Source organism: Myotis davidii, unplaced genomic scaffold (assembly GCF_000327345.1).
Source record: "Myotis davidii unplaced genomic scaffold, ASM32734v1 scaffold327, whole genome shotgun sequence".
In the NCBI taxonomy this organism is placed as follows: Eukaryota; Metazoa; Chordata; class Mammalia; order Chiroptera; family Vespertilionidae; genus Myotis; species Myotis davidii.
This window is the reverse complement of record NW_006298628.1, coordinates 3,545,393-3,570,421: the sequence shown is the minus strand read 5'-3', so window position 1 is coordinate 3,570,421 and position 25,029 is coordinate 3,545,393. Positions and strand designations below refer to the sequence as shown.

Sequence of the window (25,029 nt, the reverse complement as noted above, 5' to 3'; positions counted from 1 at the left end):
AGTGTTTTCCTAGAAAGCTTTTTATGTAATTCAGTATTATAGGTTGTCTGCTTCCTGTCATAACCTTGAATTAATTGTCTGCCAGGTCAGTGTGGGCCATCCTTCTGAAGTTGATGAGATATTTGATGCTATATCATATAGCAAAGGCGCTTCTGTCATCCGAATGCTGCACGACTACATTGGGGATACGGTAAAAAAGCAATTTTAAAAGTTTTCTATTCTTTTATGGTGAAAAAATATCAGATCTTAATTAGATTAAGTTCCTAAGTAAATTTTTTTTTTTGCATCCAGAATATTACACTACTGGATTGTCTTTACTAGTATTTTTTTTAATATTGACTCTTGTGATCTCTTAGGTCAGTGGTCGGCAAACTGCAGCTCGCGAGCCACATGTGGCTCTTTGGCCCCTTGAGTGTGGACACGAAGTTTAAATCGCACTGTATGTGTGTGCCCGCACGTGGTATTTTGTGGAAGAGCCACACTCAAGGGGCCGCAGTTTACCGACCACTGTCTTAGGTGAATGATATACAGATACGTTTGGGAGGGTGGAAGGCTGGTATAAAACTTAAAAGTAGAAGACAGAGTATGCATTTTTTTTTATTATTGATTTTTCTTTTTTTAAAAAAATATATTTTATTGATTTTTTACAGAGAGGAAGGGAGAGGGATAGAGAGTTAGAAACATCGATGAGAGAGAAACATCGATCAGCTGCCTCCTGCACATCTCCTACTGGGGATGTGCCCGCAACCAAGGCACATGCCCTTGACCGGAATCGAACCTGGGACCTTTCAGTCCGCAGGCTGACGCTCTATCCACTGAGCCAAACCAGTTTCAGCTGATTTTTCTTTTTTTAAGAGAAAAACATCAATGTGACAGTAGAACATCGATCAGTTGCCTCCTTTATCCACCCAACTAAGGATCGAACACACAACCTGGGTATGTGCCCTGACTGGGAATCAAACCTGTGATCTTTTAGTATACAGGACTTGAACCAACTGAGCCAACCAGTCAGGGCCAGAGTATGCATTCTTAAATAAAAGGCAGTAGCCTGGCCCGTGCGGTTCATGAACCAGGCAGTCATGGTTTGATTCCCGGTCGGGGCACATGCCTGGGTTTCAGGGTGGATTCCTCATAGGGGGTGTGCAGGTAACAGTTGATCAATGATTCTCTCTCATCATTGATGTTTCATCTCTCTCTCTCCCTTCCTCTGTAAAATTAATTTTAAAATATTTTTTAAAATAAAAGGCAGTAGACATATATGTATTTCAGTAAATCTGGCCCTCAATAATTTTAGTAAAGTAGCTTTTGAGTATTAATATGTAAATATACTATAAATTCTGAGGTCTGACTCTTGGATTTTAAAAATTGTATTTTCTCAGGACTTTAAGAAAGGAATGAACATGTATTTAACCAAGTTCCAGCAAAAGAATGCTGCCACAGGTAATCTTTAATAGCTTGAGAGAGAAATGGAAGTGGGACATTGACTTTTTTCTAGCTGCTTAACTTCCTTTGTGATGGACAGGAAATGAAGGTGACTTATTCTATGCCATTTGTTGTCAGGGCCCATTCTCCTTTGGTCATTCTTCAGTAGCCAGCTTCCCATAGCTCAGTGTTTGCACCTAAAAGAGTCTGAAGAGTGCTGTTTACCTGACCAGAGCTTGTTCTTTTTTGGCTATTTGTTGGTTTTATTGCCCTAAATTAATCATTGACTATTAAAATAGCTGCAGATTAACCATTTTTAAAAGTTAATATATGGAATTAGAGTTTCAATGAAGTAAAATCTTAAGAAATGTTTGCGTATGGTGGTCTATAGTTTATTTGCTATCAGAGTCAAAAGGATGAATAAAGGCTTAAGAATTGATTGGATATGAAAAAGAGCCAGAGTCATAGTTTTAAGTTCTTTAGTGAACAGGAAAACTTTTTAAAAAACAAGATTTATGTAATGTCATTAGTGTCTAATAGAATGACAAAAGTTCAGAGTCCTGGCTATAAGGGTGTTCCTTAGGTTTGTGACCTGCGATTTAAAAATACAGTCTCTCCTCTGTTCAGGACATGATGTAACCTTCACACCCCACTCCCAGCCCCTAAATTTCCATTAGAGTTTGTAAAATAGAGGCATTCTGTTCCTTAAAGAAGGGCTACAGAAAAATGTACTCTTGCAAGTTTTATGAGTCTTTGGCATGCATATACAGGCATACCTTGTTTTTATTGTACTTCGCAGATATTGTGTTTTTTACAAATTGAAGGTTTATGGCAACCCTGCATTGAGCAAGTCTGTCAGTGCCATTTTTCAAACAGGCTCAGATGATGGTTAGTATTTTTTAGCAATATAATATTTTTTAACTAAGATATGTACTTTTTAAGACATAATACTATTTCTCACTTAATAGATTATAGTATAATATAAACATAACTTATATGCACTGGGAAACCAAAAAATTTATGTGATTCAGTTTGTTGAAATATTTGCTTTATTGTGGTGGTCTGGAACAGAACCTGCAGTATCTCCAAGGTATGCCCGTATATAATATATGAGGAAAGTACCTTATGCTTCTTAAAATATAATGGACATATAATCAATCACCTGGGATCTATTAGAATGTTTATAATTCAGTAAGTCTGGAGTAAGGTCTGAGAGTCTGCATTTCTAACAGGCTCCCAGGTGAAGCCAGTGCTACTAGTTCATAGGCCACGTATGAATAGCAAGGCCCACCATGTACCTTTTTTCAGTTTGTTTTGTGGTTTATGAAAGATAATTGGCAGTTCAAATACATTGCCTTTACCATCTATGCTGTTGACCCTCTCGCAGCAGTTCCAGTGCCCTCTTTCTATCTCACTGCACTTTCCTTAATTCATGCCTTCCTTCTATCTATTGCATTTTGCAGTTGCCTATTAACTCACTACTTGCCTTGCCCCGCTCTCTTCAGTTTCATCTCTCTCTCTGAGGCTAGCTAGGATTATCTTTCTGAAGTGAATATCTGATTGCATCATCCTGCTGATCAAAAATACTGGGAATGTGGAGGGGGTCCACGGGAAAAGGGACATATGTAATACTTTCAACAATAAAGATTTTAAAAATAAAATAATGGGTAAGCCACATTCCCTTCATGATAGTCAGTACTTCTTTGTAAACCATACAGAGTCTTCAGCAGTTCGGCCCTACCCACATTTATAGCCTCATTGCCCATTATTCCCACATATGTGCCCTCTATTTTCAGCTAATTGAACATTTTGCTATTTTTTGTTATTTTCTGTCTTTTCTTACACTTTCATCTTTGCATTGACTATTTATTCTGCCCAATTGGAATGAGCTAGTGGTTCATATCTATCTAATGAACAACTCCTTTTCAGGATGCAGGCCAAAAGTCAACTCTGGTGAAGCCTTTATTTTCTTTGGATTTTCCTTGAAGTGCTTTTTCTCTGTTCATGCCCTCATTATAATGTGTGTCACATGGCATTACTGTTTTGCTCACTCTATCACCATCTAATCAGCTTTACTGAGTATTTTTTAACTCTGTTAATTGAGTGGATATAATGATTTTATGTTAGTGAATGGTTATTTAGTTGTGATCTTAAATGTGTTTCCATTTGTTTTTTTCTATTTATTCTGTTTGAACTCACCTGTTTGTCTTTGGTTTATTATAATTTGTAATTTTTAATAAATTGGAAAAGTTAGGAACATCTTAGAATATAAGACCAGTTTTTGTAATAGAGTGAAATTAATGAGAAGGCAAGGAGGATGTTAATTTGGCCCACTGTTTGTTTCCTGAACATGAAAGAATCAAAGAGTGGGTCAGCAGTGCATTGTCAAGAGGTATATAAAACTGCGGGTTTTTTTAGGAAAATAAAAATGTAAACATTTACATTTTCATTGCTTGTGTTATCTCCTAGAGGACCTTTGGGAATGTTTAGAAGGTGCTAGTGGTAAACCTATAGCAGCGGTGATGAATACCTGGACCAAACAAATGGGATTCCCCCTCATTTATGTGGAAGCAGAACAGGTAAACTTAATAAAAAGTCCCTCAACTTATCTAATATTGTATTAAGTGAAATTCAATCAGTGGTTTCAAATTTATTTTTATGTACTTTAAGAATTCTAGGTGACATTTAAACCAGCCCTCAAAATGCACTCAAATTTACATGGTACATTACAGTGTAAGTTAACCTTCCAAAGCCACATCTTAACCTTAAATGTGATTGTATCCTATATAATAAAACTCTAATATGCAAATCGACCGGATGGCTGGTCACTATGACATGCACTGACCACCAGGGGGCAGACGTTTAATGCAGGAGCTGTCCCCTGGTGGTCAGTGCACTCCCCATGTGCACTCAGCCAGAAGCCAGACTCACGGTTGGTAGGAGCCTCTCCTGCTTCCAAGGCAGTGCTAGGGAGCAGCAAGCTCGGCTTCTGTCTGAGCGGTACTTCCACAGGGGAGCAGGCCTAAGCCGGCAGTCGGACATCCGCTGAGGGGTCCAGGACTGTGAGAGGGTGCAGGCCGGACTGAGGGGGACACACACACACCACCACCACCACCCCCAATGCATGATGTCATGCACCGGGCCTCTAGTTTTATAATAAAAAGTACACACATTGGAGGACCTCTCAGATTGGCTGTAAACATTTGAAAAGGCAATTTAGTGAATGCATCAATCATATTTGGTGGGAAATAGGAGGGCTCTGTAACAAAAACATTTTGGATTTCTCCCTCTCCCCCTTCCTCTCTCTCTCTCTAAAAATCATATACTTGACTTTGTTGCTTCTGGCTTTTTAGTTTCCTCCATACTTTTTGTTTCATTGCAAAGCTTATCCTTTGAAAATGAGGTGTGTGCTTTCTTTTATGCTTATCAGTCATTCTAAAAGTTTGAATTCTGAACATTGAGTTCACATGCTAATCTAAAATAACTTTTTGTAGTAGTACTTATTGTTATGTATCCTTTTGAGAACTTTAATCCTTTAAAGTTCTTATCCGGGTACATATCTCTTCTGAGGGACCATATTACATAGAACCTGCTCTTTTATTTAGACTATTGTTATTTTGAAGCCTAAATAAGAAATAGTAACCTTTCACTATTCTATAGCATCATCATCTTCATCATCATTGCACTTTTGGTATACTTATATGACATTTGATAATACTGGTTTTACCTTCTACTTTGTCACAGAAATGTTGCCCCCTCCAAAAAAGAAAAAAAAGTTATATTACTATAGCCTTTGTTTTGTTCTTTAGGTAGAAAATGACCGATTACTGAAGTTGTCCCAAAGGAAATTCTGTGCCAGTGGACCATATGTTGGTAAGCAAATGACTATAAGTGGCAGTTGATCAATGACTTTGGATACCATACCAGTAGTGTTCCAACCTATAGGAAATAATTATCCATTTTAAAAAAAATTAATAGAATTAAATAAAAACAAGGAAGTGGTAATAGAATAAAAATGAAATCCAGAAAATCAAGAAAGGAGATTCTTGCTGTGGCTGGGTAGGTCAGTTAGTTGGAGCATCGTCCTGATATGCTAAGGTTGTGGGTTTGATCCCTGATCAGGTCACATACAAAAATCAACCAATGAATGTATAAATAAGTGGAACAACTTATCAACATCTCTCTCTCTCTCTCTCTGACTTCCCCCACCACTTTCTCACTCTCTCCCAAATCAATTTTCAAAAATTAAGAAAAGAAAGGAGATTTACAAAGTATATATAATGTGATATTCTTAGATTTTTTTTATATTCCATGTCTCTGTGTATGAAGAAGCATAAGAACACCCAAGAAGTGATCCCTCTAGCCTTAATACCTAAAAGAAGACTTGATACACGTTTGTGTGGGTGGCTGATTATTTTTTTTAAATTCCTGGGCATAAGTAAGTAAGTAAATAAATAAAGCCCAATGACTATTTAGATATATTATAGTGCTAGCTCTTATTTTATACTCTCAGCAATCCTATTAGGTAAGTAAAATTATTTCCATTTTACAAATGAGGGAGCTGAAGCATAGGTAGATTAGTAAAATTGCCCAAGGTCACTTTGAGTTAATTCTCTAATGAGTTAAAGAGTAGGAATTCAGCCCACCTGGCATGACTCAGTGGTTGAGCATCGACCTATGAATCAGGAGGTCATGGGTTGATTCCCATTCAGGGCACATGCCTGGTTTACAGGCTCCATCCCCAGAAGCGGGTGTGCAGGAGGCAGCTGATCAATGATTCTCTCTTATCATTGATGTTTCTATCTGCCCTTCTCCCTTCCTCTGTGAAATCAATAAAAATATATTTAAAAATAATTTTAAAAAGAGTAGGAATTCAAACAAAATAATTGGATTCCATGAATTTATACCTTTACCACTCATTTCTGCTTTCTGTAAAATATCTCTACATATCATTAGATTCTTTTATCCAAGAAATTAAAGATTAATTGAAAAATAAAAAAAATAAAGTTTTCTATACCTTTCAGACTTCCTTTAGAATAGCAGATCTCAACAGAGGGAGGTGTATATCAGAATCACGAACGCCTTTTCATCTTCAATCCACCAAAATATGATGCACTCTACTAAGGTTAAAAGATACAGCCTTCTACCCTCAACCTTCTTTAGCATTTAAAATTACTCTTTTAATATATTTGAAAGTCAGAGGACACATGTATTATCCAAATAAGTCCTTAAGTGTCACAGTTGCCATTTTTTGCCTCACACCTGCAATCTGCACTGTAGTACTGACAGGTTTTGCAGGTTTATCTAATACTCATGACCAATATAGGCAGTGTTAAAACCTGAAATATCCCAGTGTGGAGAGGAAATTTTAATTTGTGGCTTAGCCTGATAGCATAAAGGTATATAACTTATTAAAATGTTTCCTTTGATGTACTATTGGACAGTGACTCTCTTTTGTTTGGTATCTTAACGCAAAGTTAATTTTGCTGTCTGATCCCTAAGAGTATGTATATATCTTACAAAAGCTTTGGCTTTTAGATATGACTTGTCCATGTTGGAATCCAATAGTTCCCAGGGTGTGTCCTGTCTATCAGAAAAATAAAAACCAACCCTCTAGTGTTTCAGTAGTATATAAGGCACTGTTAAAGACTGTACCTTAGTATTTGTTTTTAAGTGCTATATGAGGGCTTTCACATACTTGAAATTTCTTTAAGACAGTAAAAATCATTGATGTCTTTATTGCTCTGTAAAGGGAAAACAACAATTAAATTAAAATCACTGTATTTGGCCTGGCCATTGTTGCTCAGTGCTTAAGCGATGACCCAGGAACCAAGAGGTCACTGGTTCGATTCCCAGTAAGGGCTTGAGCCCCAGTGGGTGTGTGCAGGAGGCAGCCAATCGATAATGTTCCCCTCTCACTGATGTTTCTATCTCTCTATCCCCCTCCGTTCTTCTCTCTGTAAAAATCAAAAAAACGTATTTAAAAAAAAATCACTCTATGTGTGCCCAGCCAGTGTGGTTCCGTGGTTGAGCATCGACCATGCACCAAGGGGTTACCACTTCAATTCCTGGTCAGGACACATGCCTGAGTTGCAGGCTCGATCCTGGGTGAGAGGAGTGCAGTAGGCAGCTAATTGATGTTCTCTCTCATCAGTATTTCTCTCTCTCTTTCTCTTCTTCTCTCTCTCTAAAAAGAAAAATATCATTAAAATATGCTTAAAATCACTGTATTTGTGATCCTGCAAGTAAGTAAACTATTACATTTGGGGTTTTGTAGACTTTTGTGATTTTGTTAATAAATTCTCTTTTCCTTTGCACCAGTATTAGTCAGGTCACCTGAAAGAGTTTTTGTACCATTAAAAATGAGCTGTTGGCTTAATAGTTAGGCTCAAGCCTGTGCATAGAATACTAGTCCTCTCTCTCCACCTTACCTTCTTTTTTTACAGTGAGAAATTATTTTTCAAGTTTTCTATTTGTTCTTCTCTTGCTTAAGGAGAAGACTGTCCCCAGTGGATGGTTCCTATCACAATCTCTACCAGCGAAGATCCCAACCATGCCAAACTGAAAGTTCTAATGGACAAGCCAGAGATGAACGTGGTTTTGAAGAATGTTAAACCAGACCAGTGGGTAAAGGTGAGTCCAGAAATGGCATGGCCATTTTAATCTTATCTAAGTTGATTTCTATCTCACTTCTTTTATGCATTTTATGGCTGGTTCTAAATTCTGCTTCATATTAGACTAGGACTTGCAAAGAAAAAAATTTCTAAACTTTCCTATGTGAAATGTAGGGCCAGTTTTCAAATAATATTGTCTAGATATTTGCCTTTATGGCAGAGAGTGGTAGATAAGCAGATACAAAGGGATAGCATTAAAGAGGGGGAAAAATAGTAGACAATGTATAAAGTCACATTAACCAAAACTTTGTAGTCTTGCAACTTCAAACTGTCCTGTCATTGTAATGGCATGTTAATGTCAATGATGTGTTGTCATTGTATGTGTACAACTATAATCAAGTGAGATCAGATGTATAATAATCAGTTGTGTCACCGAAACGTGAAATTCCTTTAGCTGGTGTTTTAAAACCATTTCATAAAAATGACAGTTGGTAAATACTGTTTTTATTGTTCTATACTTTTCATAATGTAAGTATCTACTACAAACTTTTCTCCCAATTGTAGCTTCCTAATAGGAAATATACACCGAGTGGCCAGATTATTACGACCACCTGACGTTTGTAGACAAATTAGCTATAATTTCGCACTGAAGTTGCTGGAAGGCCAGACCATTATAAATAGGGAAGCAGGTTGTTTACCACAACAGTAGAAGTGATTTTTTTCTGAAGATATGGGTACACAACGTGATTTAACAGCCTTTGAACGTGGGATACACACACACACACACACACACACATTGGCTGGACTTTTGTGCTTTCTGAAAAGTGTCATTCTCCCTCTGTTTTAATTTTTATACTCAGTAGAATACTATATTTCCATTTGAAATTATAATCTGGAAGATTAAATAGCTATATGAACATTTTCTTATAAATGAGAAAAAAGTTATGCACACTGATTGTAATTAGGTAAATAAAAGTGTTATTTCTACAGTAAAAGATAAGGTAATCAAAATAATAGTTGTATTAGAATTGTGAGGTGATTTTTTTTTACTATTTCTATATAAATAGTAAAATATTTGTATCTTATACTATTATTTTATCATTAAAATATTTTGTGTGTAAATACTATCACAAATATTTTTGATTGTTGGCAAATAGCCTACAGAGGATGACAGTCAGTGATAACCTCACTTCACAAATCATATGAACTGTTTTTTAAGTCCATGTAATTTAAAATCTAGGACCTGACATTTGTTATTCTCTTGAGGCTCTGGGCTCAATAGATCAATGTTTGTAAAGGCTTATTAGTCTTCCTTAGAGATTCCACTGTCCAAGTATTTTTACATATAGTAAATATTTTCTACTAGAGGCCTAGTGCATGAATTTGTGCACTGATGGAGTCCCTCGACCTGGCCAGCGAGGATTGGGCCAAAGATGTTTCTCAGGTGATGCACCCCAGAATCAGGCTCCCTTCTCCCTGGTTCCAGGTGCATCACCCAAGAACCACAGCTGCCAAGTCAACGCAGCTCGGCAACTCCTGCATTGAGCGTCTGCCCCCTGATTGTCAGTGCATATCATAGCTACTGGTCGGCTGGTCACTTAGGCTTTAATATATAGAGATAGAGATAATCTTAAAACTATTTACTAAGTTTAGAAATAGAAACTTATCCATATCATTTCTTCCCACCGTGTTCTTCCTACTTTCCCTCACTTTGGCCTCTACCATGTCAAGTTTGTTTTCTTTTGCCTTTGTATTCATCTCTGACAACTGATTTCTATCTTTATGTATTGTTTCATTTTAATCCCTATCTGTTGGCATATATGATCCTTGTTTTCATCCAGATATACTAAAACCAGAACTCTTTCACACCTACAGAAGATTGACTTAAAAAATAAATGCAACTATTTAATAATATCTACTGGATATCTTTTCAGTTAAACCTGGGAACAGTTGGGTTTTATCGAACCCAGTACAGCTCGCCCATGCTGGAAAGTTTATTACCAGGCATTCGTGACCTTTCTCTGCCCCCTGTGGATCGACTTGGATTACAGAATGACCTCTTCTCCTTGGTGAGCCTTTCTCACGTAGCATGATGGATTTTGTTGATTAAATAATTTTGTTTTTCCTGGAGTGTCTAACTGAAACATAATTAGAAGAATATAGTTCTTCTTGAAGGTTGGATGCCTTTGGGATTAGAGCAAATGACTAATTATTATTTTTTAAATATATTTTATTGATTTTTTACAGAGAGGAAGGGAGAGGGATAGAGAGTTAGAAACATCGATGAGAGAGAAACATCAATCAGCTGCCTCCTGCACAGTCCCTACTGGGGATGTGCCTGCAACCAAGGTACATGCCCTTGACCGGAATCGAACCTGGGACCTTTCAGTCCACAGGCCGACGCTCTATCCACTGAGCCAAACCGGTTTCGGCCAAATGACTAATTATTAACTAACATGACAAAATTGAATCTATATAATTTACCAGAAACAAATCCCATTTCACTATTCCTAAGTCAGCTTTTTACAACTGTACTTAAACTAGCCTTTGTAACGCAGAAATTCTTTTCAATAGAAATAGGTAAGAGCCTTGAAGAAATTTCCCTACTAATGTAATTAAAAAAAAAAATACTTAGTTGATTCAGGGTGATTTCTATTTTTCTAAAGTAGTGGTTGTACTTTGCTGGGAAAGTCTAGAATTTTTTAACAACTCTATAATAGCCTGTTAGCTTTAGAATTATATTTATATTTGGCTTTGTTTCAGAAAAGATTTAAAGCAGCATTAGTAGTGCTATTTTTATGTCTCCAACATAGGTTAGATAATTTCTAGATGTCTTTGACTGTAATGAAATTGTCAGATTCATCCTAGTGTTCCTTTAAGTTGGACTTGAAGTTTTCCCTCCCCTCTGCAGTGACTGGTTTTGGATTCCTCCTTTGTATAAACACAGATTAGCATTGATGCACAAAACCTCACATCTGCTGATCTCATTGCTGAGAGAGACCTGTCCCAGGAGAGTGGTGTGTTTGTGCAGTTGGCTGTTGTAACAGAAGTTCTTTTTCCTAACTCTCTTAGCTAATTCTGAAAGGACTCTGAATTTGTAGTGCCTTCCAGTATGTGTTCTTTTAGAAATGAGTAAAGGACAAGCTAAAGTTGACACAGTTTGTAGGTCCAGTTAGTTTTGAAAGAGCCTCTGTCAAAAACCAAAGCCCAACTATTTTTGTAACTTTTCTAAACGTATGAAAATTTTCAAAAGAAAAACAAAGCCAAGACCCCTAAAATAGAATAGAAATAGGAAATTAACTGTTTTCTGTCTTTATTTATTTTTTCATTCTCTCCAAACTGGTAGAATTTTAGCATATTTTAAAGTGGCTCTTTATTAAATAGCAAAAAAATAAATAAGGAATGTTGTCATATAGGATTTTTATTTTATAAAAGTCTAGTGTTCTGAGCTTCTGTAGTCTCATTTCCTTTAAAGCAAAGAGATGACTAACTAGCAGTAGTTAATGCCAAAAATATATGCTTGTGTTTTTTGTTTTGTTTTTGTTTGAAGACTAGATTAATTTATGTTTTTTCCTATCCCAGGCTCGAGCTGGAATCATTAGCACTGTAGAGGTTCTAAAAGTCATGGAGGCTTTTGTGAATGAGCCCAATTATACTGTATGGAGCGACCTGAGCTGTAACCTGGGGATTCTCTCAACTCTCTTGTCCCACACAGACTTCTATGAGGAAATCCAGGAGTTTGTGAAAGATGTCTTTTCACCTATAGGGGAGAGACTGGGCTGGGACCCCAAACCTGGAGAAGGTAATGGATGTACTGAATGGAGAAATAATTGATCGGAAATTGTTTCTTTTTTACTTATCTGTGGTTAATAATGGCAGTAGCCTCATCTTGGTACCTGCTAGATGTAATTATGTATTCAGCTAGCCAGAAATTAAGACTTGGGTCTTTTAAGCCTCGTTGTGAAGTTACATGGGTCACTAACATAAAAACAGTGGTGGTTATATTATGTATACTCATTGATTTGATTATGTGTAAATATGATTTGTGCATAAGCAAATGGTGGAAATAAAAGTCTTTTATAAAGAATTCCAAAAGCCTATTTATAATCAAGAAGAGCTATAGGGAATTTTGGATTATTTTATTTATTATCATCATAAATACCAGGTATCTTATATACAACTTATACAGACACAGGTGCCAGTTTTCTTTTTTGTGTGTGTTCATCTTTACCCGAGGATATTTTTTCCATTGTTTTTTGTTGTTGTTGTTTTTAAGAGAGTAGAAGGGAAGGGGAGAAACATAGAGAAACATTGACATGAGAGAGACACATCAATTGGTTGCCTCCCACACACGCCTTGACCATGGCAGGGATAAGGCCCGCAACCAAGGTACATGCCCTGGACTGTAATCAAACCCGAGACCCTTCAGTCCACAGGCCGACACTAACCATGGAGCCAAACTGGCCAGGGCAGTGTCAGTTTTCTGAATTAAAGAAGTTATTTGGCCTTCTAGAGAAGTTATGTGGCCTTCTCTCCTCTCTGAGAGAATGTTGACAATGGTGACTTTAGGGCTTTAAATATAATTATTTTCTACCATCTGCTAATAACTAAAGGTGGTATTTCCTCCTGACCAGTCTTGTTCTGGGAGGCAAACACTATTCTGACTTCTTCAATGCTATATTAATATTGTCTCTTCTAGAACTTTATGTAAATGAAATCATTATATATATATATATATTCTGTTCTTATATCTGGCCTCTGTCACTCAGTATGATGTTCTTTTTTTTTTTAATATATTTTATTGATTTTTTATAGAGAGGAAGGGAGAGAGATAGAGAGTTAGAAACATCGATCAGCTGCCTCCTGCACATCTCCTACTGGAGATGTGCCCGCAACCCAGGTACATGCCCTTGACCGGAATCGAACCTGGGACCTTTCAGTCCGCAGGCCGACGCTCTATCCACTGAGCCAAACTGGTTTCGGCCAGTATGATGTTCTTATCATTCACTGTGATCCAGGTTGTTCATTCCTTTTTATTGCTTAGGAGTATTTCATTGGGTGACTATACCACAACTTTATTTGGCCACTGTACTGTTGCAGATCCATCAGATTTGTATTAATTCTTAAAGAAATATAACCAATATACCATAAAATGCACCCTTCAAAGTACACAGTTCAGTGGTTTTTAGTATGTTCACAAGGTTGCACAACCATTACTATCATCTAATTCCTGAGCAATTTCTTTAACCTCATAAGAAACTCCGTAACAATTGCCTGTCATTTTCCATTCTCTGGCAACCTCAGTCTCAGGCAACCACGAATGTGCTTTCTATCTCATGGATTTGCCTAATCTGGACATTTTACATAAATGAAGTCATGCCATTTGTGGCCTTTTGTGTCTAGCTTCTTTCACTTAGCATGTTTTCAAGGTTCATGCATGCTTCATATATCACTTCATTCCTTTTTATACTTGAAATAATATTCCATTATATGGATATCCAGTACCATATTTTGTTTGTCTATTCATCAATTGATAGGTGTTTGGATTATTTCCACTTTTTTACTATTATGACTGCTGCTATGAACATTTGTATACAAGTTTTTGTGTGGACATATGCTTTCATTTCTCTTGGGTATATACTTACGAGTGGAATTGCTGGGTCATATGGTAACTCTGTGTTTAACCTTTTGAGTAATTGCAAGACTGTTTTTCAGAGTGGCCACACTACTTTACATTCCCACCAGCAATGTGTGAGGATTCTAATTTCTCCATGTCCTTGTCAACATTTGTTATTATCTTTTTTATTCTAGCCATCCTATTGAGTGTGAAGTGGCACCTCATTGTGGTTTTGATTTGCATTTACCTAATGATCAATGATGTTGAGCATCTTTGATGTGCTTTTTGGCCATTTGTATACCTTTGGAGTAATAAATCTGTCAAATTTTATTTTAAAATCTAAATTTTTAATTTCTTATATGCAGTACACTAGGACTGTATGTGGCCTTCCCCTGAATCTTGGGTTAAAATTGCATGATCTAAGCCTGTTCTTTCACACATAATCCTTAGCTGTGTAATTACAGAGTGAACATTTAGTAAATTTAGATAGCTGGCATTTCTGAATATAGACAAAGTCAGCAATTTATTTGCTTGTCTGGTCTGGTTAGCACTTCATTTCACTCATGTGATTTGATCAATTTAAACCAAGTGCTCTTTCAGGTGCTAAGGTTATTGATTCTGTTATTCGAGACTGTAGATATGATATAACACATTTATAAGATATCTAGGTGGTATATTTGTATAAATAGGCTTTTTAAGTAATTCTTTGTCTCTTTTACTTCTCAATCAGGTCATCTAGATGCACTCCTGAGGGGCTTGGTCCTGGGCAAACTAGGAAAAGCAGGACATAAGGCAACATTAGAAGAAGCTCGTCGTCGGTTTAAGGACCATGTGGAAGGGAAACAGATTCTCTCCGCCGATCTGAGGAGTCCTGTAGGTTTTCATAATGAATTACTTTAATTTCTAGGTAACTGCATCATTCTTTGAAGTGTGGAACATATTTAATAGTAACTAAAAATGACCTAAGTACTGACCTGCAAATCATGTCTGACCCTGTTTTAATATGTTCTATTTAAGTGATTTGTAGTCAGCTTCTCATTTGTTTCAAATTTCTCAGTCTGCACTGTGGTGCTGAACAGTGATTATCAAAGCACATTCCCCTGAGAAAGCTGTTGTGCTCTGCTGTTACTTACTACATGCCATCTGCCTTTCTGGTTCATGTGGGCTCTTAGCTCCTTGCCACAATTTGTATGTAACATCAACACAGGCTATTTACAATTTTTTTTTACTTGTTTTCTGTCTTTTCTTAACTTTAGACTATCTGGAAGAGATATATTTAATTAGATGCCTTCTTTTTTGTTCCTGTATTCTCTTGTAGGTCTATCTGACTGTTTTGAAGCATGGTGATGGCACTACCTTAGACATTATGATAAAGGTGAGTAAATTTAGAAAGGGCTCCCATTTTCTGCTTTTGAACTTGGATTGACACAGATAGTATGAACTTTGTGGTTTTTCAAAAAAAATCCCTGCAAAAGAAATATATACAGGTATGCATATTGCAGACACCAAATATTAAGAAACTATGGTATCCTGTATAATAAAAGGGTAATATGCAAATTGACTGAATGGCAGAATGACCGGTTGCTATGATGTGCACTGACCACCAGGGGAATACACTCAATGTAGAAGCTGGGCTGACAGCTAGTGAGCACAGCAGTGGTGGGAGGAGCCTCTCCCACCTCCACAGCAGTGCTAAGGATGTCCGACTGACAGCTTAGGCCTGCTTCCTGCACCCAAGGGCTCCCAGACTGCCAAAGGGTGCAGGCTGGGCCGAGGGACACCCCCCCCCACACACACACACACACACACCAGTGCACAAATGTCATGCACCGGGCCTCTAGTAAATATATAATGTCTGTTCATGTATACTACCAATATGATAAAAAAAGTAAAACAACTTTTTACTTCTTTTTACTCACCAGTTCATCTTAAATCTTAAGACTGAAATGTTCATTTATTTTGATTAACAAGTCAGGTTCTTAAAATTTTCTCCTTCAATGTAAACTTACTTGGGGTTCTGCCCCAAGTAAGTTCATGTAAAACAAAAGGTTTGTTTCTGTACTTAGAAAAGAAATAGATGATTGATCAGGTATCTCAAGGGTTTAAACTATGCCATTGCCTCTTATGAATGGACAGGAAATTAATTCACCTGACTGCATATCCTCTGTCATTTCCCTAGGGTGGTTAGCATATAATTAAACTCTGGCTTAGAAAAAATATAGGCAAAACTTCCCATGTCCTTATAATGGCAGTAGCCTGTTTGAAAGCCCTAATACTGTGGAACAGGTGATATCTCTAGTCCCTATCCATGCATTTATCTGTCTAAGAAATAACTTGACTATATTGGTTGCATTAGAGATGGAGGGAGCTGAGTCTTCTTATTACCATCAAGTTAAATGTGCTAAATACTCAAATTATCTATCAAATTATCTATCTATCAATACTCATGCATTGAAAGAGCCACACTTAGGGGGATGAACACGATAGGAGTGTGATGTGCTTTAATACTTCACCTGTAATATATTAAGAATATTTACTGATCCCAAATGGATCAGAATTGCAAATCTAATTTCCAGTATTTTAGTTTTAAACAAATCCTATTTATATGATTAGAATGTTTTGAAAAATATAAACTTGATTTGCTTAAGAAACTCCATCTCAAAATGTACTCCTTTAACTACCCATCTTGTGCAAGGTTTTCCTTCCTAATAATGTACAATTATATTTTGGGTTTACCTTTCAACTAAATGACATTAAGGTTCCTTCTCATTCTTAATAATCTGTGAGCCTGTACACTATAAATCATATACTTCTTTGCATATAAAATGAGATATTTATGGGTTTTGTCTATGCCATAAAGGATATGAGACAAAATAGGGGTTCTAAAAATTTCATGACTGAAAATTGACATTTTCATGTCATGGCGTAATTTTAAGAATTTATACTGGTATGTATATTTAACAAGAATTTGCATCTGTTTAACACAAGGGAACTCAGTAATTCAGTTTTACTATGAAATAGCTCTCATATGAAGACAGAATCAGGTTGTTGGTTTTTTTTTTTTATAATGTGTTGATTTCAGAGAGAGGAAGGGGAAGAGAGGAAAAAAAACACATCGATTTGTTGTTACACGTATTTATGCATTCATTGGTTGTTTTGTGTTAGTGCCTGACTGGGGATCAAACCCGCAAGCAACCTTGGCTTATTGGGATGCTCTAACCAACTGAGCTACTCAGCCAGGGCCCAGAGTCAAAGCTCTTTAAAAAACAACAAAAATAATAAAGAATTAAAACAACAACAACAGTTGATGAGAGATGTTTTTTGTTGGTAATTTAAGAATAATGAGGCAAGATAAAAATAACTTTAATTCAAAGTATATTTGAAATGGGGTGTTATGGTGCCATCTAGTGGACTAGTGTAACAGGTTCTCCTTGGGGGGGGGGAAATGCTTTCTAAAAGCCCCAGTTCAGACGTTGAGTACTAGAGCTGAAAAGGACCTTAGAAATCATCTGTCCACCCCGCTCATTTTACAGATGGGGAAACTGAGACCCGGAGAGGTTAAGGACTTAGTCAAGATCACACAGCTAGTTAGAGGCAAACTGGGACTAGAACCCAGATCACCTGACTTCCTATCTATTTTACCACACTGCTGCTCAAAAGAGTCCAAAGGAAAGGAAGAGGAAACTGGGAGCTGTGATGGGGTCTCCAGACACTGGTCAGTGTTAAATCTTTAGGGGGAAAAAACGGTCAAGAGAGTCTATAAATTGTCTTCAAGGAGTATTTCTTACACCGTTGTAGCCCTAATTTTTAAAAATATATAATAATATTTTGTTTCTGATTATGAAAGATTTTGTATATTAATTATGAAAGAGTAGACACTAGAAAAATAGAAAGAAAAAATAAAACTTACCTGTAATTTTAAAATATCAGATCACAAAAATAGCAGGTGTAATATGATCTTATTCCTGATTTGGTAATGTATGTATAGTAGTATTTTGATTTTTTCTTTGTACTTCTCTATTTTCTTAATATTCTGCATTCAATATGTGCTGCGTCTTGCAGTCTAAAAATGTTATGATGCAGATTCTCACTGGTCAGAAACCATTATTAATTAATGTTAACATTTTGATTGGTTTTCAGGGGATTTTTCCCCCTTCACATTAAACTTTTAAAAATTAAGAATAATTTTGCTTTATCTTTCTCCTTTTTCCATTTAATGTATCAAGAACATGTTTATGTCATCAAACATTCTTAAAATGTTATTTTCAATAATGCATTTTATATATTTTTTACTGTTCTATATTAAATTGATGATCCTCAGTGGTATTAGTAGTGACTAGTTTGTTCATATAACATAGAACATTAGTCAGACATCTATGGTTTAACGAGTTTGGCCATGAAGTGTTTACCCCTTAGATCTTGATGTAAACTGCTCAAAACTGAGGAGAAGCCATTCATATAGTGAGCACTTATATATGACTTACAAAAATGGCATGAGAAATTTAGTGCCAAACATATTAAAAGGTATTCTTTTGTTAATTTTATGCCCTGTAATCTTAGCCAATGAGAATCTAGAGCAAAAGTTGCACCATATTGGGGAAGAAGCTCATATAAGCATATGCAAAACTTTCAAGGGAGATTTAACTATCTCTATCTTTATTTTTTCATTATAGCTTCACAAGCAAGCAGATATGCAGGAAGAGAAAAACCGAATTGAAAGAGTCCTTGGGGCTACTCTTTCACCTGAATTGATTCAAAAAGTCCTCACGTTTGCACTTTCGGTAAGTTACAATGAAAACTGCTGTTAGAGGGAATTGTTACCCACTGATCTGTAGCAAGTGTCTTTGATCCAGTGTCTTCTTGATTTGCCTTAACCATAGAGTAAGGCTTCCTTTTAGTGTAGGAAAACTGGAATGAGTTTGTTACTGACCTCTATATCTCCCTCTAGTGGTGAGAATGAAAATAGTTGGGAGAGGAAAGAAACTGGAAAGCTGCCTGTCTCTTCCTTTTTTTACCCTGTAGAAGCCCTAGCAAGTATTTCTTGAGCAACCTGTTTGTACCTGTCTCAATGCCTATTATCAGTTTTGCTGATCTTCAGGTTAAATTCCTCTTTGTTGGAAGCTTCAGGTGTGAGTTATTGCTAAAACAGGGAACATTATCTTCAAGCGATTACTTGGGTTCCTCAACATTTGCTCTTTCTGGTACTAGAAGATGCTTAGGTTACAGTAGACTTTTAGTTCTCTTTCTATTTTTAGGAAGAGGTACGTCCACAGGATACTGTATCAGTAATTGGTGGAGTGGCTGGAGGCAGCAAACATGGAAGGAAGGCTGCTTGGAAATTTATAAAGGACAACTGGGAAGAACTTTATAATCGATACCAGGGAGGATTCTTAATATCCAGACTAATAAAGGTATGTGAAGATCTTTATTTTGAGTAGCTTGCTTATCATGGATGTTATTGAGAGACATCCATGATTCACTAGACCCATAGATTATGGTCTTTGCTCTTTAAGAGTTTCCTTAGTTATTAGTCTTATTAAAGGTCATCTCCATCATCCATCCTGCACCCTCTAGAATAAACTGAAGTAGGGAGAGGATAGAATGGGGTTTTTTAGTTGGTTCCAAGCCTCTTTTAGTTGCACTTACTATTTAAACCATTGTGTGTGTGTTTTTCAGCTATCAGTTGAGGGATTTGCAGTTGATAAAATGGCTGGCGAGGTTAAGGTAAGGAAAATACTGTTAACTTTTCACTTCTCAGTCTATTAAATAAAAACACTAACCAAACTATAATCATAGTATGTAGGGGTAATGAATGTCAACATCTCCTTTTATTGCTTAGAGAAAGACAGCTTAGGTTGATTCTTTAATGCCTGAAGAATTTAGGGTTGGAATCCACTTTGAGGGAGTTGAAATATGGTTGAAAGAATATGGAACTTGGAGGCAGTTGACCTGGGTGTAAAACTCTGCTCTGCGTTAGCTATTCAACATCAAGCAAGTTTTTTAACCCCTATGAGCCTATCTCCTCATCTGTAAAATGGGGTGATGATAAGATTATGAGAGGGAATCATTGATTGGCTGCCTCATGCACACCCACCCACTGGGGACCAAGTCAGCAACCCGGGCATGTGCCCTTGATCGGAATCGAACCTGGGACCCTTCAGTCCGCAGGCCGATGCTCCATCCACTGAGCCAAACCAGCTAGGGCTGTTAATCTTTAATTCAACCAATATTTACTGAATAGCTTCTCTGTGTTGTGAACCTATCTGGGGGCAGGGAGAGTTGCGGATAATTCCCAGGTTTCACTTGTGTAAATGGTGGTGCTGTAATAAGAAGAAGTCTAGCATCTTACTCAGGCCCTAAGAATCGAACCATGATAAGGAGACTTGGGGGAGGGGCCTTTGTCATTTATATAAATAAGGTTATTGATTTCTAAAAGGTCTAGACTTAATCTGATGAATTAGTCATTCTCTCTTAGTGATTACTAGTTCAAGGGGAAGACCCCATCCTTTCGCTGGTTGGTATTTAAGAGTTGTTTTGTCGCCATAACCGGTTTGGCTCTGTGGATAGAGCGTCAGCCTGCGGACTGAAAGGTCCCAGGTTCGATTCCGGTCAAAGGCATGTACCTTCGTTGCGGGCACATCCCCAGTAGGAGATGTGCAGGAGGCAGCTGATCGATGTTTCTCTCTCTCATCGATGTTTCTAACTCTCTGTCCCTCTCCCTTCCTCTCTGTAAAAAATCAATAAAATATATATATAAAAAAAGCTGTTTTGTTTTCTGTGAAACCAGGTAGACTTTCTTAGAAAATTAATCTTGAATCAATAAGCATTATAATAAAATTATAAATAAATTATAATAAAATAGTTTTATTGTGTGAAAAATGTGAGTCAATGGAATATTAAATTATTAGGGTATAGCAGCAGTTTAAGTTCCTTGGTTTTATCATCCCTTACAAGTCTTTATCCTTCAGCACTCTGTGACAGCTGCTTATGTGCACTGTCTCTTTAATCTTCTGGAGGGAATGTTTTCTCATAGATGAGAAGACAGACTCACAGCAGTTAATTTACTTAGTCATAGACTAGTACATGATCAAGTCTAGAATCAAGTTTCAAGCCTGATTCCAAAGCCTAGAGTAACCACTGGACAGTGAGTCTAAATCTAAAGAAAGGTTGTAAGGCCCGGCCGGCATGGCTCAGTGGTTGAGCAGAGCATCGGCCTATGAATCAGGAGGTCACAGTTCAATTCCCAGTCGGGGCACATGCCCAGGGTTGTGGAATCGATCCCCAATGAGGGGTGTGCAGGAGGCAGCTGATCAGTGGTTCTCTCTCACTGATGTTTCTATCTCTCTCTCCCTCTCCCTTCCTCTCTGAAATAAAAAAAATTTTTTTTTTAAAAGAAACGTTGGCCCTAGCTGGTTTGGCTCAGTGGATAGTGTCCACCTGTGGACTGAAGGGTCCCAGGTTCGATTCCTGTCTAGGGCACATGCCTAGGCACATGCCTGGTTGCGGGCTGGATCCTGTAGGAGGCAGCCAATCGATGATTCTCTCTCCCTCTCCCTTCCTCTCTGATGTCAATAAAAATATACTGTTAACTTTTTATTAGGTTTTAAGCATATAATACTTAAGGGAGAATTCCTGTAGCCGGTCCAAGAAGCTGCTTGTTTCTTTTAGTCTGGGGATGGCATGGTAAATTGTCATGATTGAAGGTTATGATTCCTTTACAGACGAGCAGGTGTTTTTTCAGGACCCCTTACTATTGCTAGTAATAATCCTACATTCTGGGTTGTTTTATACCAGGCTTTCTTCGAGAGTCACCCAGCTCCTTCAGCTGAGCGTACCATCCAGCAGTGTTGTGAAAACATGCTGCTGAATGCTGCGTGGCTAAAGCGAGATGCTGAGAGCATCCACCAGTACCTCCTTCAGCGAAAGGCCTCACCACCCGCAGTGTGAACCCTGAGCACACTGCCACTACGGTTCTGCTGCTTCGCTGCCGGGATAAGGTGGAGCTACCGAACAGCTGATTCATATACCAAGAATTTGGAGTCTTCTTTCAAACCAGTGGGGGTTGGACAATGAATGTAGTTAACTGGTTCCTGCTCACACTCCAGAATTAAGTTCTATTGAAAAAGGAAAAATCAGCAATTCAGCAAAAAAAATAAAAAATAAAATAAAAAGTAAAACTGTAAATATGATAGTAATAAAATAGAGCATAATGAAACTGTGAAACTTCCTGAAGCCTTGTCAAGTGGTTAAAAGTATTTAACACTCTCCTGTTAATGACAGATGTTCTGTTTTTATAACCTACCAAAAGGAAACTAGAGGCTTCTGGGCGAAGAGGATATTTGTGAAGTGGGTTCTGCAAGCAGCCTGCAAGCCAAGGGTAGTGTCCATTGCAGAAACATGAAAGACTGATAGCTGGTATAATATAGAGTCTGTGCATAATCCCAAGTGGGTTTTTGGGGATTTTGGGGGGTTTTTGTTGGCATGGGGACTGATCAGGAGACATATTTTCCTGCATAACTCAATCCAATCCAAGGATTGTAGTTTTCCTCCTTGCCTTCCCTTCTGTGTGACCCCTTGGCAAAAAAAGAAAAAAGAAGAAGAAGAAAAAGAAGGTTAAAAAAAAACACTTATCCTGGTCTGGGTTTTTCCTCCCCTTAGTTCCACCCCCAGCACCCACCCCCGGTGTCCTTCTTAGAGATAACGAAATAATAAGGAAACATCTTTTATAGCCACATTAAATAAGAGAACTGATATACATTATTTTTTCTTTCTTTTTTAAGATTACTTTTAAGAACCCTGAAAGGCATATAGGTGAGACTATAGAAATGAAAAGGTTTTCAGCCAGGCCTTTCTGAAGGAGTTATTCTGCTAAAAATGGTCTTAGTTGTCTTGTAGGCCATCTATCAGACCTCTTATTGACAGTATCCGCACTGGCTTCTCCGGGTTCATTGGGGGCATGTAAGAAGCCAGTGGTCACTGCTGCAGGCCTATTTATTAGTGGTAACTGGTTAAAAGCAGCAACGAAGACTACACGCCTGTGGTGTGCTACTCTCTGCTTCAACAGCGCACCCTACTTACAAGCCTCACCTATCTAATCCAGTGCGTTTTAACTACATCTCATTCCTGTCTCTGTCCCTACAATTTTTCTTTTCTTTTTTCCCCTCTTTTCCTTTTATTTTTTCTTTAAAAATATTTTTGTGTTATTAACAGAAATTCCTATTTGGTGTGGCTTCACTGTATTTCAGAAGGTCATCAGATTGTGAGACTGCTTCCTTGAAACATTTTTGTGCTATTGTTTTAAAAAAATAATAATTAAAAAACAGTTGGCGTTAATAAAAATGTCAATGTGAAACGGATGTCATGATTTATTTATTTTATCTATTTGATTAGAAACTAAAAAGTTTCCTATCATTCAGTAGGATTGTAAGTTTCACTACCATTGGATTTTTTTGAGTCTAAGAAAATCTAGTTCCTGAACTCCTAATGAATAGTACCTAAACAGAAAAACCCTAAGATTCCTTCTTAATTAGTTCTGAATTCTCAGAAATCTCTTAGAGCTCCTTAGAGTCAGCATTCAAGAGTTGAGACCCTTATAAAGGCTTCCTTATACAGGAGCCACGCTCAGGGCTGTTCTGTGGGCTCTGGGCATGTGCTTAAGGAAGCTGCAAAACAGGTTCACAGAAGACTGAGAATTCCGCTTTAATAAAATAACTCAATTTTACATCAGAAATTCTGGAAAGTCTCTCCTCCCCACCACCTTCTCTCCCCACTCTTTCTCCCTTCTCTTTCTTTCCCCTCTCTTTTCTTTCTCCCCTAAAAAAAAAAAAAAGAATAAAAAGGATTCTGGAAAGAAGATATTTTTGTCTCAGCATACATGTAAGCTTTGTACAGTGTAACAGCTCAGTTTGAATTGTGTTGGGGGAGAGGTTGTGCTGGACGTCTTCCATTTGCCCTTCAGCCAGGAGTTGTTGACCCATGTGTATGGCATTAACAAGCCCCTTTGCCCTCTCACTCAGGTTGTGTTGATGCAATTAGTAAACCCTCAGATGATCAAAAGGCCTGAGAAAAGGATGGTCAGGAAATCTATTCTGGCTTCCTCATTGCCAGGTCACATGGGCTGTCTAAGTCCCTCTACCAAAGACCGTGACCCTATTACACAGCCTTCTCTAGCTTCTAGCGCCTCCTCTCTGCCCCTTCAAACCCAGGGACATAAAGGACAACTCCTTAACCAGCTCTGGATTATTCCATCATTCCTTGTTGGTTTCCCTGAACGCTGCCCACGTCTTTGTAAATAGTCCTTTTATTAAACCCTCCTGAAGTTATCCAGTTCGAGTGTGTTCTCTGTTTTCTACTAATATTTTGACTGATTTGGACACCAGAGTCCTGATTTTTAAAGCTCCTGATCTAACCTTTTTTGTGTCAGGTGTTTTAATTTATTATTAGGCTTCCAAATAGCTCCCTATCATAGGTAATATACTCATTTCACAGATTAAAAAGCAGGCTTAGAAAAATTAGGCAAAGTAGTTATTTTGCACATAACATTCAGAACCAGTGGTTGACAGTGTCCAAAACCTGTGTTCTTCCAGCTAGTTGTCATGCTTCCACAGTCAGAAGATCATATAGTCAGACTCTACCCAGACAATAGCTTTAAGATATTTCATGATTTTCCTTTTCCCTAATATTTCTTGGTTTACACTTTAGTGGAAATCAGAACGTTGGAAAGACGAATGTGTTGATCCTCCCTGTGGAGGATTTTATTTATTTACTAGAGGCCTGCTGCACGAAATTAGTGTGAGAGTAGGCCTTCCTTCCCCCAGCTGCTGGCACCAGCTTCCCTGTGGCACCCAGGACCCTGGCTTCCCTTGCAGTCCCAGCTTCGTCCAAAGGACATCCAGTCTAATCAGCATATTATGCTTTTATTATTATAGATTTTAAAAATTTAATTGGGGTGACCTTAGTCTATATCAGTGGTTCTGAACCTGTAGGTCGTGACCCCTTTGGGGGTCGAACGACCCTTTCACAGGGGTCACCTAAGACCATTGGAAAACATATAATTACATATTGTTTTTGTGATTAATCACTATGCTTTAATTATGTTCAATTTGTAACAATGAAATTGGGGGTCACCACAACATGAGGAACTGTATTAAAGGGTCGCGGCATTAGGAAGATTGAGAACCACTGGTCTACATGAACATATAGGTTACATGTATGGGTTACTAATTTACAAAATCTGTATATAGGACCATGTACCCACCATCCTGTGAAGCAATAAAGCCTTTTGGGAACAGTAGGCAATGGTGAGTGAATTTTTTTTTAAATATATTTTTATTGATTTCAGAGAGGAAGGGAGAGAGAGAGAAACATCAATGATTA

General features: G+C 37.6%; 1 protein-coding gene across 1 annotated transcript in view; it reads left to right on the top strand.

Annotated features, from left to right (window-relative positions):
• The window catches only part of NPEPPS (aminopeptidase puromycin sensitive), an 84,672-nt gene extending 61,667 nt beyond the window's left edge, over positions 1-23,005 (top strand). The window contains exons 11-22 of the mRNA XM_015570786.1: positions 1,380-1,440; positions 3,892-4,001; positions 5,232-5,295; positions 7,916-8,055; positions 9,971-10,105; positions 11,619-11,838; positions 14,384-14,526; positions 14,972-15,028; positions 18,327-18,434; positions 18,909-19,064; positions 19,330-19,377; positions 21,448-23,005. Coding sequence (XP_015426272.1) covers positions 1,380-1,440; positions 3,892-4,001; positions 5,232-5,295; positions 7,916-8,055; positions 9,971-10,105; positions 11,619-11,838; positions 14,384-14,526; positions 14,972-15,028; positions 18,327-18,434; positions 18,909-19,064; positions 19,330-19,377; positions 21,448-21,600 — 1,395 coding nt within the window. The 3' untranslated portion in view covers positions 21,601-23,005. The remainder of the gene's footprint in view (positions 1-1,379; positions 1,441-3,891; positions 4,002-5,231; positions 5,296-7,915; positions 8,056-9,970; positions 10,106-11,618; positions 11,839-14,383; positions 14,527-14,971; positions 15,029-18,326; positions 18,435-18,908; positions 19,065-19,329; positions 19,378-21,447) is intronic.
• The last annotated feature ends 2,024 nt before the right edge of the window (positions 23,006-25,029 follow it).